The sequence below is a fragment of the Daphnia pulex genome, chromosome 8, assembly GCF_021134715.1.
Source record: "Daphnia pulex isolate KAP4 chromosome 8, ASM2113471v1".
NCBI classification, from domain to species: domain Eukaryota; kingdom Metazoa; phylum Arthropoda; class Branchiopoda; order Diplostraca; family Daphniidae; genus Daphnia; species Daphnia pulex.
Genome location: NC_060024.1, coordinates 9980761 through 9994228, shown reverse-complemented (window position 1 = coordinate 9994228; position 13468 = coordinate 9980761). Strand labels below are relative to the sequence as shown.

At 39.1% G+C, this 13468-nt stretch overlaps 3 protein-coding genes across 7 annotated transcripts; all 3 read left to right on the top strand.

The window, feature by feature from the left end:
* Window positions 1-216: 216 nt before the first annotated feature.
* Window positions 217-3725, top strand: LOC124200067 (peroxidase-like). 2 transcript variants are annotated; one of them, XM_046596154.1, is made up of 16 exons: window positions 217-361; window positions 430-487; window positions 560-797; window positions 873-1084; window positions 1154-1298; window positions 1369-1400; window positions 1461-1556; window positions 1616-1713; window positions 1800-1989; window positions 2080-2277; window positions 2340-2487; window positions 2573-2758; window positions 2829-2979; window positions 3097-3307; window positions 3374-3482; window positions 3560-3725. In XM_046596154.1, exons 1-16 carry the CDS (start codon window positions 317-319, stop codon window positions 3621-3623), a joined length of 2181 nt encoding a protein of 726 aa, XP_046452110.1. In that variant the 5' UTR covers window positions 217-316; the 3' UTR covers window positions 3624-3725. The 2 variants fall into 2 exon arrangements, with proteins under 2 accessions (XP_046452110.1, XP_046452109.1); XM_046596153.1 differs by having other exon boundaries at window positions 430-490.
* A 515-nt stretch (window positions 3726-4240) lies between these two features.
* On the top strand, window positions 4241-5247 carry LOC124200089. Of its 2 annotated transcripts, XM_046596192.1 has the most exons (3): window positions 4241-4373; window positions 4464-4773; window positions 4831-5247. In XM_046596192.1, exons 1-3 carry the CDS (start codon window positions 4347-4349, stop codon window positions 5046-5048), a joined length of 555 nt encoding a protein of 184 aa, XP_046452148.1. In that variant the 5' UTR covers window positions 4241-4346; the 3' UTR covers window positions 5049-5247. The 2 variants fall into 2 exon arrangements, with proteins under 2 accessions (XP_046452148.1, XP_046452147.1); XM_046596191.1 differs by having other exon boundaries at window positions 4464-5247.
* A 1304-nt stretch (window positions 5248-6551) lies between these two features.
* LOC124200093 (diacylglycerol kinase A-like) lies at window positions 6552-11640 on the top strand. Of its 3 annotated transcripts, none has more exons than XM_046596197.1 (2): window positions 6552-6700; window positions 10863-11640. In XM_046596197.1, the coding sequence occupies exons 1-2, from the start codon at window positions 6608-6610 to the stop codon at window positions 11409-11411; spliced, it is 642 nt and encodes a 213-aa protein (XP_046452153.1). In that variant the 5' UTR covers window positions 6552-6607; the 3' UTR covers window positions 11412-11640. The 3 variants fall into 3 exon arrangements, with proteins under 3 accessions (XP_046452153.1, XP_046452152.1, XP_046452154.1); XM_046596196.1 differs by lacking the exon at window positions 10863-11640 and adding an exon at window positions 6781-7579 and having other exon boundaries at window positions 6593-6700; XM_046596198.1 differs by lacking the exon at window positions 6552-6700 and adding an exon at window positions 10669-10774.
* Window positions 11641-13468: the final 1828 nt, after the last annotated feature.

Below are 13468 nucleotides of genomic sequence, written 5' to 3'. Positions count from 1 at the left end.
TTGTGTACATAGCATTTAAAATATAAACTAAAGCGATCGCACCATATTAATCTAAAATTCAAATAATGAGCGGACTATTGGACCGGCTTAAATAAATATGAACATAGCACGTCGTTTATTACGCGTGTCACAGATCCTGGTTGATAACGTAAAATCAATAATGCATTTGCCCATTCAACTTATCAATACCGGCTGTAGTTCCGGCTCTTGCGTCGTATATAAAAAAAAAAAAAAAACACACAGTAAGTCTGATAGTAACCAGCATCTATCTAGTTAAGTTTTCATATCACTATACGTACCATAGTTGTACTCCGCCATGAAAACTGTTCTGTTGATTTTCCTTTTGCCTTTACTCGCTCAGGTATTACAACTTGTATAACTCTTTCACTTTTCCGCTACGAAAATAATCATGCTTTTCAATATGTATAGCAATGTGTGTTGGGTGAGGAGTCAGTAAATTTTCCTGATAGAAATGCCATCCTTCATAGTAGTAAGTTGCCTGATGTTTCTGCATTGATTAAAAATAGTTGAAAAGCTATTCAATACGTTTCTTATTCAGGTTCGGTGAATGGCATTGCTATCAGTGACTTACAAAGTGCTGCCCAAGATGGACTGCGAGAAATTGAGAATATGATTGAACTTGAAAAGCGACTAGTTTCTGACGGATTGATTTCCAATAAAAATAAATGCCCGGGACGCAGAAACGTATTAGAGAAAAAGCGCAGTTCTAATCAGTCTCGACAAAAAACTGTTGAAGCTCTCGGCGTCGTTGAAGCATCGAAAAAACTCAAAGAAAGGTTGACGTCATCTCATAACTTGTACTTCGTGGAAATCTATATAATAACCTTGGGTGTGTTATTTCGATTGGACAGGATAAACTTAAATGAGAACGAGGCTGGTAAAGTGCTGCCAAAATTGTCGCTGAGGGATACAGTCCTCGAGAAGACCTGTCCGGAGACAATTGCCTGTCCTACGGTCAATACATACAGATCATTTGACGGTTCTTGCAACAATCTAATGCAACCGAGTTGGGGGCAACGTGATACAATTTTCCAGCGCTTGTTACCAGCTCATTACGGAAACGGTGATTTCGATGCGATATTACCTTGTTAATTTTTTTAATTGGAAGCCTAATTACTCTTAATTGAAACAGGAATCGATTCACCTCGGCTGGCAAGTGACGGAAGCGAATTGAAAAACGCACGAGAAATTAGCTTTGATACTATACGGATTTATGGGCTCGACGAAACGGCTAATGTCACCTTGGCTGTCATGTCATTCGGCCAGTTTATTACGCAGTAATGTGTAGCCCTTTTTTTTTACACAGAAATTAATGTCAATACATTAAGACATTTTTTACATTTACAGTGACATAACTCTTTCGGAGGACTTTACATTCGGTATTATTATTTTCCCATTTTTCACTTTCATATTTTCACTGTAAACGAGTTCTAATTCAGAAAATGGATCCAGCCCAGCCTGTTGCGACGCTCAAGGGCAACTACTTCCTCCCAACGACATGCACCCCCAATGCCTGCCTATTGAAATAGCGCAGGGTAAAAAACAAATGAGTAAATCAAAAATTAATTTGGTTAATAAAAATTCCTACAAATAGGAGATCCATTTTACACTTACGATGGCATCAACTGTATGAGCTTTACTCGTTCCAAGGTTGGCCTGGATTTGAGCTGCACCTTCGGGATAGCCGAACAGGTGTTCTTTATCTTTTTTTTTTATTTCTCAGGTTCCCATTTCTAAAATGGGAACAGGGTAATAGTGATTTATTTCTTCCCCTATAGTTAAACAGCAATAGCCATTATTTGGACGGATCTCAAATTTATGGAAGTGATGTCACAACGTCGAATGATTTGCGTTCGGGAGTTGGTGGACTGATGAAAATGTCAAACGTTGATGGCCGGGAATTGTTTCCAATTGCACCAGGATGCGAAAACCAACCTAATCACGAGCTGGCAGTGTGCTTTCAAGCAGGTATGTATTGCTCCTACAACCCATAGAGTACCGTAGAGAAGAAATATACGATCCGCACCCCTCAGAATTAATTGAATCTTAATGAACAAGGTGATGTTCGAGTGGAAGAGAACCCTCAACTCGCAGCTATCCAATTGATATTTTTACGGGAACATAATCGCATCGCCAAGGAGCTTCAAGGACTCAATCCGCAATGGGACGACGAAACCCTGTTCCAGGAAGCACGCCGAATTGTGATTGCTCAATTGCAACACATCACCTACAACGAATATCTTCCCTCACTATTGGGCGAGTTCACATTTCCGTTTCTGTCGCATGTTGGGAATGTACTAACTAATTTGATAATAAAGGCTCTCAAGTCATGGCCGATAGTGGATTAGCACTGCCATCCAGTGGTTACGGCAACGGCTACGATGGGGCTATCGATCCGTCGGTATCAAACGATTTCACAGCTGCTGCATTCCGCGTGACGCATTCCTCTATCCAAGGATTTCTATAGTATATATAACACAAATGCGATATTCTTATTTGTCGGCAATCCGAGCGATCAGATTGAGCTGTCACCATTGCAATTTCCTTTCAGTCTTCTCGACGCAGCTGATCAGGAAGACACGGAGAGAAGTTTTTCGCTGAGTCAATATTTCTTCGACTCATCCCGCCTTGTGGACGATCCCGAATTTCTCGATTCCGCCCTACGTGGACTGACCAAACAACCACCTCAAGCTATCGACGCTCTCTACAGCAGCGAAGTGACCTCCAATTTATACATGTGAGTTCATTTTTTCGACGAAAGATTTACTTGGAATTGCCTATTTGAGTTTGAAATGGCTTTGATTCAGTGGCCAAAAAGCGTACGGGTCCGATTTGGTTGCCATCACCATTCAGCGAGGTAGGGAACACGGCATTCCAGGCTACAACCAGTTCCGCGAGTTTTGTGGAATGCAAAAAGTTGAATCGTTCGACGAACTGATAGTCGATTTTTTCCCTGAGGTATGCTATCAATCAAAGTCTCTACTTGCATGCACATACAGACGATGCATAGAAATAGATAAAGTCGAGAGGAGTTTAGTTATCATTTTGCTAACAACGCGCCGGTCTTTCTCATAGAACATCGACCTTCTCAGGGCCGCCTATAAATCCGTGGACGATATTGATCTCTATATCGGCGCTCTGCTGGAAAACCACTTAAGCGTGTACCAATCTGGGGCTCTAATGGGCCCCATTGCTCTATGTATTACGGCCAATCAATTTCAAAGAACCAAGAACGGCGATCGCTACTTTTATGATATTGGTGGCCAGCCCCATTCGTTCACATTAGGTAGAAATGAAAGCAAATGAAAATTAATTCGTGGTAGTGAGTGACCGATCCTATACTTTATTGCAGACCAACTCAACCAGATACGTCGGTCGAGCTTGGCTCGACTCATTTGTGACAACAACGATGGATCGGTGACGAACATGCAGCCACGCGCCATGATACAACCAATTGAAACGTATGCAATCGATTTTAACGTCTTCAAAAAAACAAAAAAAAAATGTCTTTTAAAAATGTTTTTCCGTTTATTCGCAGGAATCAAAGAGTTCCGTGTGACTCCATTCCGTCAATGGATTTGACTTACTGGAAAGAAATCTAGTCTGTGCTTGCGTAAAAGACCTGGCTATTTCTATTTCATCGACTTCACGACCTGCAACATTTTAATCTTTTAGCTGAAAGAATACATATATTACAGATTCAATTATTACGTCGTCGTGGATTTTTGTTCAAATCAAATTTACTTATTTCACAAGGGTAGACATTTCTTACTAAACGCAAATTGCCAAAAGGTGTCTTATAATCTCACTCGTTTGATTGATTCGACCTCCAAAACGCCAAAAGAATCCTTTAGATGAGCTTATTATTGTAGAAGAGATTATTATTGTGCACTTTCTTTTAAATTCTCAAAGACACATCGCCACACCCACTTTAAATTGGATAGCTTCCGCCCACCCGAAAAAAGGATTGGTAAATTCTCGTCAACTTCGTAAGTCCCATACGAAAATTGCGTTAGAACTGGAGATGAGGAAACTCTAACCTTCATTCCATCGTCTCTATGCGTGGGTGTAAAGTTACTCAGAGGTCGCGTAGTAAAATGCATTCAGCATATACAACAACAAAAAACGCCAATCTTTTCAAGGACAAGTTGGTAATGAGTTTAGTGACAACATGGGCACTTCATCAAGGAGGAGTCTACAAAAACTGCCAATTGATTGGATACTTGTTGAAGCAGCCCTTTTTACCCCCCTCCCCTTTCTTATTAATTTTGTATATAAAGAGATTCAAATTCCCAAGGTATCGACCTTATTTGTGTTTCCGAAAGATGGCAGTCATCAGTATGAAATTTGTGGTAAGTGCTCGAAAAGAAATAACAAAATTGTCACCAAAAATATGGAAATTTGACAAATAAGTTTCCCACTTTTGTGTGTGTGTTTTTCAGGTCACTACTTGCACCTTAATGCTCGCCTGCATGAATCCCGCACAGTCGAAACCTTTCAGCACCAACATCAACACAAACTACAACAACAACTACAATACAAATATGAGTGCCAACTTCTTAATAAGTTCGCTGTTGAATTACATTTTTAACCTGTTGGAAGTTCTTCAAAATAATGAGCAATGCTCTGGCCAGTACACCATTCCTGCCTTCCCACGGCCAGACGAAATGCATCCAATGCTGAAACAACATCCTCCTGCAGCTCTTCCCGAGTCAGAGCCCTCCACCTCGGCGGATCCCGCATTTGTCAAGGGTGATTTCACTATTCTCTACGATTATATTTTCAACGACCTAATCAAAAATCGAAAAGACGGTATAAACAAGGATGACGGTTCGCCACAAGATTTTAAAGAGGATATCGAGGCTGCCGTGGAAGCCTTTAGAGGACCTGCAGTTCCGCCGCTCCTTTCCCCAATCCCTTTAGATTCTTTTGGTTCTCCTCAAGCTGTTCAAGAACCAGCGGAGCTTCAAGCGGCTAAAATGGATTTTATAAGATCTTTTGCAGAGGCTGAGACCCGTTCAGGATAGACATAAGAATGTTCAATCAATTCCGGCTATGGGTAAAATGGTTGATGGTAATCGTAATTATTATTTTGATACAAGCGCATTTCCAAATGTCAAAAAAAAAATGCAACCTCTTCCACAACTTCTTTTTATTCTGAATTTTTGGAAACAAAATCTAATGACAATAAATGAAAGTGAATGAGGAATAAATAAATTATTTTTTTTTATTAAAAAAAAGTACAACTAGAGATCTTTTGGTAAAATAACTACTACTGGTATTTGTAAGACATACATCTCACCCATCTGGGCAGAAAAACGATCCGATATTGCTCAAACACACATTTTTTTGAATCAGTGGAGAATAAAAGAACAAGTAGGTTCCATTCCAAAGATAATAATTTTCTGACAGACCGAATTCTGCGGAATTCTAGTTCGGAAAAAAAAAATCGGATTGCTAAAATATGCGCAGTTTGTCGATAGCCTAGCCTGACATACAGTTGGTCTTTTGGGTCTGTATTATTACTTTTGATTATTGCATCTCCTGAGCTTTGGCGGCCAGAGCTTGAAAAACTTTCAGCTGAGAAGCTGAAATGAAGCTGAAAAGAAATCGTCTTATTGAGATGCAAAAGCAGATTCACCAAAAGAAAGACCCATCATCCATGGTGTCATCTGCAGCTTGTTGACCTTCCTGCTGGGCTGTGATATCCGGTATATGCTGGCCACGCCAGCGACAGCCTGGCCTTTCTTTCCCTGGCTCAACATGGAGTTCAGTTGACTGGAGAGAAATTCACGATTGAAGTTGCTGTTGACATTGGTGTTGATGTTTGTATTGGTGCTGGATTTTCTAAAAGCTTTGCTTTGGCTAGTCACAACGCAGATCGCCAATATCAAATAAGCAGACAGAGCAGTATAAAAATGAAACCGCATAGCACCGATCGTTAAATGTATGCCAATGCCATTTTTCGTTATAATTCTTTCAGAATAGCACACAGTAAAATGTGACATTTTACGTACCGTACAAAAGCCTTCATATTGATTCGCTGACAAAATATGTTTGAGCTAGACCGGCTTTGTGAAGGAGTATGTGACTTTTATGAAAATTTTATAGCGCTTATGAAACGAAAAATTGCTCGAGGACAGTTTCCAGTTTGCTACAAAAAAATTATAGGAACCTTTGGTTTTACGAGCAACAAAACACAAGTTTAATTTTACTTCCTTTTCACTTTACTTGATGGTAAATTAACGATGAATTCGGAGTGACAGTTCAACAGAAAACGATATGAAAGCAAAGCTTACTGCTATGAACATTATTTGGGATGTTTTAAGCGAAAATCTGCTTAATTGGCTTCGTCGTATCATTACCATCGAGAAAGAGTTTTCGGTGTCTAATGAAACGTAAAAGCGCGGGAGTTGAAATTTTACCATTACGTGAGGCAATTAATTGGAAGAACATACAAAATAAATCTATTCAGATTTAAATAATTAGATGAAATAATCGCTGCTTTGGTTTTAAAATAAAGCTTTTCCCCAGCTTTTCCCACAAGACCTTGATGGGTGAATGAGGACGTTCGAGTATAAAAGCAATGAAACTGGCAGTAATGATTCAGCAGACTCATCGTCTTCATCTCTTAAGCTACTTTCCAGAACTCTTTTTGAGCAATAAGATGAATATTTCGGTAAAACAAAAAATCAAATTAACTAGTTTTTAGTGCACAAATTCTAATACAATTTTCTTGCCATTTTTTATGTTTTGTAGGCATCAGCAGGGATTGTTTTTCTGGTTTGCATGATGGCTTCGGCCAATGCTGCAAGACCACAACATCCGTTTATGCATAGGCCTCGTCCATTGGCAAGTAACAGCAACGTCAACATCAACACCAACACGAATGACAACAGCAACTACAACCTCATCAGCTCCCTTTTGTCTCAACTGACCGGCAACGAGGAACAAAACGACTGTGTTTACGGCGACTTCTCTTGCTTCGAGAAAATGTTGGGGGCTAAAGGGGCTAAAGGTCTTGCTAAGGAGAAGCCAGAGACGACCCCAGAAAACGAGGACAATGATGTTCCCGAAGAGGACAACGCAGAGATCTTGGGCTTAGAAAAAACGTCCGATGTTAATTCAAAGCGTCGCCCCTTCAGACCTACTCGCCTTTCTAGAACAAGCAACTACAACTTGAATTCCAACAGCAACACCAACTCTAACAATGACTTGAGCTCTATTTTAGCATCCCTAGAGCAGTTTCTTGATTTGGACATTAAAAAACGTGCTGCCAAAGCAGCCCCCGTCATCGCTGCGGAATGAATAGTTTCCAAAACTACTGATGGATCTGAATATTTCTCAAATTATGGCATTCGACAAGGTGAACCGCGACTTGATATTTTCTTTATTATTATTATTATTATTTTTTTTTACAAATATTTGATTGGCTCTAGTGTTTAGGTTTTGTTAAAAAAATCATGTCGTTTTTTTTTTTGTCTCCATAATGTTCCCTGTGGACATGATTTTTAAAGCAATAATTACTTAATCAAATAAATGAAATGCATACAAGAAACGTCTTTCTTTGAACACCAACTTGTAGCCCAACTGCATTCGTTGATCAAGGAATGGGTTAGCGAATGTACTCGCCTATGATCCAAAACTAGCTCCGTTATTGAGTACCTGGATTACTACCGAGTGCAATTATTCCCCCACCCCGATAGACTCAAAATTTCGCCGTGTTGACCGTGTTCATTCCACTGAGTCAACTACATAATTAACAAAAAGGGAAGGCATTGTTTGCATGCTCACTGCCTCTCGTGACAAATCGACTAGTCTTTATTTCCGGATTACCCGAAACGGGAAATCGACCACTCTCTAGTTCAAGTAAAAATAAAAACAGGATCATAGATCAACATTTGGCAATTCAGTTGATGGAAAACATCAGCTGGCAGAAAAAGCATTGTTGTGCCAACTCGGTTCTAATTTTTTAAAATAAAATAAAGGGGAAAAAACTTACAAAATCAAATGTTTCAATTCGCTTTTAAGTTTTAACCTTCTCTGCGACAGTTTCAAGTTTTCGGCAGTCATCCAAATTTCGTTCTGGAAAATTGAGTGCATACATAGTATATGATACTACGCATTTGTATGTGCTTAAATTAAGATGTGTTTAAATGATCCACAAAATTATTGCGAGAATGGAGAGCACAATTGTTAATTCGACGCTGAGCTAATATTGCGGATGAGCTTTTGCGACAGGAACAAGAACAATAAAAATTAATAATTATGACCTACTAGTAAAAATCTTGATGAAGAAAAACTGCAAAAAGAATTATATCTTCGTGCGAAACCAAGACTAGTTCACTGGAATACGCGCCCATTTAAATTATGTCGAAAGAGCTTCCCACTATTAACTGTTTAACTGGAAAATGTGTGCTGGCAGTCTGAAGCGTAAGTTAAGCAGTATTTCGCAATTTTTCGGAAAGAAATCTCTAGGAACAGGACTGACGGAAATTAAAATTTCACGGTCAATTCTGGCAGATTCTGGCCAATCACTTGCGGATACCAGTTACTATTGCATGAACTTTAAATTGTAACAAACGCGAAAATTTACAGTTTCTTGGTTCGACTTTGATTGTAGCTCTTTAAATGAAGTCACATTCTCCGTCATTTTGGATCATGAGTTGGGAAAATACTATAAATTTCCGCAATAAAAATTTAAAGTGCATTGACAGATTTTTGTTGGTTTCATCTAATCCATTCTCGGTAAGACCATAAATAGAAATAATAAAAAAAAAGTGTTTGGAGAGAGTACTTTCAGAAACGATAAACAAAAACAACACATACAATGTTAAACCTTAAAGATTCGGACAAAATTTTCAAAGGAAAAGTCGGCAAGGCAAGGCACATTTTTGTGCAAAATTTGTGTCCGAAAAACTCGGAATCTGCAAAGTAAAATGGTTCCACTGGCTAATAACACTCATGGTGGAATTATTCCTATTGTGACTACAGTCACTTTTAGTGGACCTGAAAGGGCAAGACAGTTTTGTAAAACTATGCTGACCCACCTGAACGGAGAAGATCATGTTGAGGATTCGCCCTCTTTTCATGGAAGTCCGCTAATTGATTGCTCAAGAGTCCCTACGATATGAAAGCAGTGATAACTCACTGCTGAGCGTAGCGATGATTCATCAATTTACATACTTATTGACATGTTTATGCTCCCTGTAGTTTGCTGTCAAGTGCAGCAGTCGAGTAACTTACAAAACAGCCAGCAGTCGGGGAGATGTTGTAACAAAAAACAATAACGCCACCAAAATAATTATATAAAAAAGGGAATAAGGAAAATGTTTCCTACCTTCAGCCTGGGAAATACAGCCAGGCATCTCCGAGTGCTCCATCTGCAGAAAAAGTTGAAAACGCCAGGCGGGATAGGAGGAAGGGGTCACCATATACCATGAAGAAGGAATGCTCACACTCACATGAGTGTACACGAGGGTGTTTAAAGGGTGAAGAAGAGATGAATCATTTGTGGATCTTCCAATCAAAAAAATGGTGTTTACCTACATTAGGAAATTGTTAATGATACAGAAAATATTTATGGAAGCCACCTTAAGGAAAATTTTAAAATGAGATAGCTAGGTAGACATTCATTTTTGACAAACGACCGATTGTTAAGTTTCATAAAGAAAGCACACTGCACACAAGCAAGTCATGCAAATCATTTAAATACATAACAGATGAAATAGGTAAAAGTATCAAAAAATGAATACCCCATCGATGAAGCTGACACAGCTGCTGAAGACAGGTTATGATGATGAGAAAAACTTGATGTTGATGCTGATTGCTGGCTCAGGAGTCTGGATTTAATAAATCTGCACAAATGATAAGAAGGGAAACATGAAATTACATTGCAAACAAAGTAAATGGCAAATGCATGCTATGCATTGACTGTGGGCTAACATGTTAAGTGCTAGTCAGGAACAAAGATCTTATAAGTTTAGAACAATTCATTCCCTTTGATAAAATTTCCATAATTATCCTACTTTTATTCTTGGTTCTTAAGTTATTTCTCTGCTAAAAAGCATTTTTTTTAATTACCGAAGAGCGAAGAGATATGAGGCAGGACACCTCGTATTTTTAATTTCATTTGGTCGTGCAGCCATTAATTTGACACCGATGCCAAATGTAGCCTACTCCTGTTCTCACTCGGGCTTCCCGCCAATTCAAAAATAAAAAATTTGCTTACGCAAATAAACAGGGATCAAAGAAATTAAATAAAAAATTATAAAAATTCAATTTTTCAAAATTTAAATTCAAAGTTATCACTTCCATTTCCATTAGCGAGTTCACTCGCTATTGCAAATTTTATTGAGTGTACTCAGTCACCGATCTGACCGATGGCCTTTGGAAAAAAAAAGAATAATATTTTTGATTTAAGCAATACCGGCAATACACTACCATAGTGCGGTAAGAGATTTTGATATCTCATGTAACGTGGTTATTAAGCAACGAAGTCGAATCCTTCTCCGCTCACGTCAGCCAATTAATTGAAAGAACATATGAAGCAAATCTATTCAGATTTAAATAATTACATGAAACAACCGCAGCTTTGATTTCAAAATAAAGCTTCTCCCATGAGACCTTGATGATAGAATAAGGACGTTCGAGTATAAAAGCAATGAAACCGGCAGTAATAATTCAGCAGGCTCATCGTCTTCATCTCTTAAGCTACTTTCTACTCTTTTTGAGCAATAAGATGAAAATTTCGGTAAATTACACAACACAAAAAATCAAATTAACTAGTTTTAGTGCACAAATTCTAATACAATTTTCTTGCCATTTTTTATGTTTTGTAGGCATCAGCAGTGATTGTTTTTCTGGTTTGCATGATGGCTTCGGCCAATGCTGGAAGACCACAACATCCGTTTATGCATAGGCCTCGTCCATTGGCAAGTAACAGCAACGTCAACATCAACACCAACACGAATGACAACAGCAACTACAACCTCATCAGCTCCCTTTTGTCTCAACTGACCGGCAACGAGGAACAAAACGACTGTGTTTACGGCGACTTCTCTTGCTTCGAGAAAATGTTGGGGGCTAAAGGGGCTAAAGGTCTTGCTAAGGAGAAGCCAGAGACGACCCCAGAAAACGAGGACAATGATGTTCCCGAAGAGGACAACGCAGAGATCTTGGGCTTAGAAAAAACGTCCGATGTTAATTCAAAGCGTCGCCCCTTCAGACCTACTCGCCTTTCTAGAACAAGCAACTACAACTTGAATTCCAACAGCAACACCAACTCTAACAATGACTTGAGCTCTATTTTAGCATCTCTCGAGCAGTTTCTTGATATGGACATTAAGAAACGTGCTGCCAAAGCAGCCCCCGTCATCGCTGCAGAATGAATAGTTTCCAAAACTACTGGTGGAAACGGAATAGTTCTTCAATAACGAAATTCGATAACAGGAACCGCGACTTAATACATTTTAATTATTTTGTCTTAAAAATATTTGATTGGCTGTAGTGTTGTAGGTTTAAATCATTTCCTCTACCCGCCCCCATAATGTTCTCCGTTATGTAACGGTTTTGGATATGTTTTTTTAAACGATAAATGAATAAAATCAATGAATTGCATACAAGAGACTTCTTTCTTTTAGCCTCAACTTGTATACGTCACGTATTACGTCAGTGCTGATCTTTGAATTCATAATTTTTTATTTTCTTTATTGCAGCAACGAAATGTATGTCAAAAGCACGCATAATGGTACAGCTTTTTCTAGTCATTAGTGATTGCCGAAAAGCCCCGGAATGTAATTGAGAGCCGAGTCGCCTGACTTGCAACTCGAGCTTATAAGTAACAAACGTGCACAGCAGAGAACGCAGAGAGGTCTCAATCGCTGCGACACTTATTGCATAATTTTGCAGTTCCTTGTTTCACCGCAGTCGAATCTCCTATCATCGCTCAAAAGTTAATAATGTCTTAAACAAGCAACTTGAGGCGATTCCCGCAAATTAACGCAGCAGGTTAATAGCACGCGCGCGGCCGGATTTTGCCGCATTTCCAGAATTATGGAGCTTGACTCATAGGGCATTTGCGTGTTTTTCTTGCACGGGTATGTCGTGTCAATATAATACGGATTCATACATACGATGTCTGCTGATGATACTGCAATGTTGGTAAACTACTAAGATATATGCATTCCCATATATGACTCAAAAAATTTTAAGAATGTTTGATGCCACATCAATACCTTTTACATCACCGCTGTTTGTTTCTCCGGTAAATTCAAGTACGGTAAGTTATTGGAGACAAAATGTATGTGTCTTAAATTGCAGTTGTATTCACTGATGCATCATTCAAATAAAAACACACGTCGATCGATACAGATTTTGCTTGTTGCATTTTGAGGAAGCGGCTTTGAAGTCTGATGGTGTGGTTAAGAATTTCTGAGTTCTGGCAGCCAAGGCTTGGAAGAATTTCAGCTGAGAAACTGGAACGACAGTCAAGAAATCGTCGAGAGATTTCTCTTGTTGAGGCGCGGATACTACAAAGAAAGATTCATCGCGTTCGCCGGCCTTGGCCGGTTCGGTGCTTGAATTTCATCGGTGGCTTGTTGATCTTCCTCCTGGACTGCAGCAACTGGGAGAGCCGCAGCCGCAGCCGCAGCTTTGCCTTTTTTTTTCCTGCTGTTTCGTAATGGAGTCGAGATGACTGGACAGGAAATCGCCGCTGGAATTGTCGTTGACATTCTTGCTGACGTTCCGGTTGCCGAAAGACTTTCCCTGGCTACTCACAACCCAATCAAGGCGCAAAGGGCAACATATAAAACATATAAACTTTTTTTTAAAACAAAATTTGTCTTCAACTGGATTTGTGCTTACAAAGGTCCTCATGTTGATCCTACTTTTGGGTGAGAAGAGCGGAATGTTTCAATAGAATGTCAAACTGCTCCAATGCTCGAATTCATTGATAGAAACAAAAGAATCGTTTTTAAATTTTAACCTTGCAGATTACATCCATTATCCTTAATTAGAATAGAAATAGTGATGTATCTTCTTTCTCATTTAAAATAGAATGTCGCAGATTAGTCAGACTTCCCATGGCATTCACTCAGAGTCATATCGGGCGATCTACCGGCCCTGCTGATCGCTCGAGCAACTCATCCAACAAGAACTTCCAACGTTAGCTCCCCATTACGCTTTACGCATCTTTGATCTCCGCAGCAGATTATTCAAAAATCAGACGACAGAGTGTTTGAGGCAGACACCGTTGGAGTTATTCAAATCGGAGAAAAACATTAAGTATTCACAATAAAAGAATTTGGTGGTATTCTGGACAACGAAATCTGAATTTACTTTTATCGCATAACAATTAACTCTATGCCAATCGATATGATTTTACAGTTGACAATTTGCTAGGAAATGATCGTCATATACGTAATAAAATGCACTTCAATAAAAC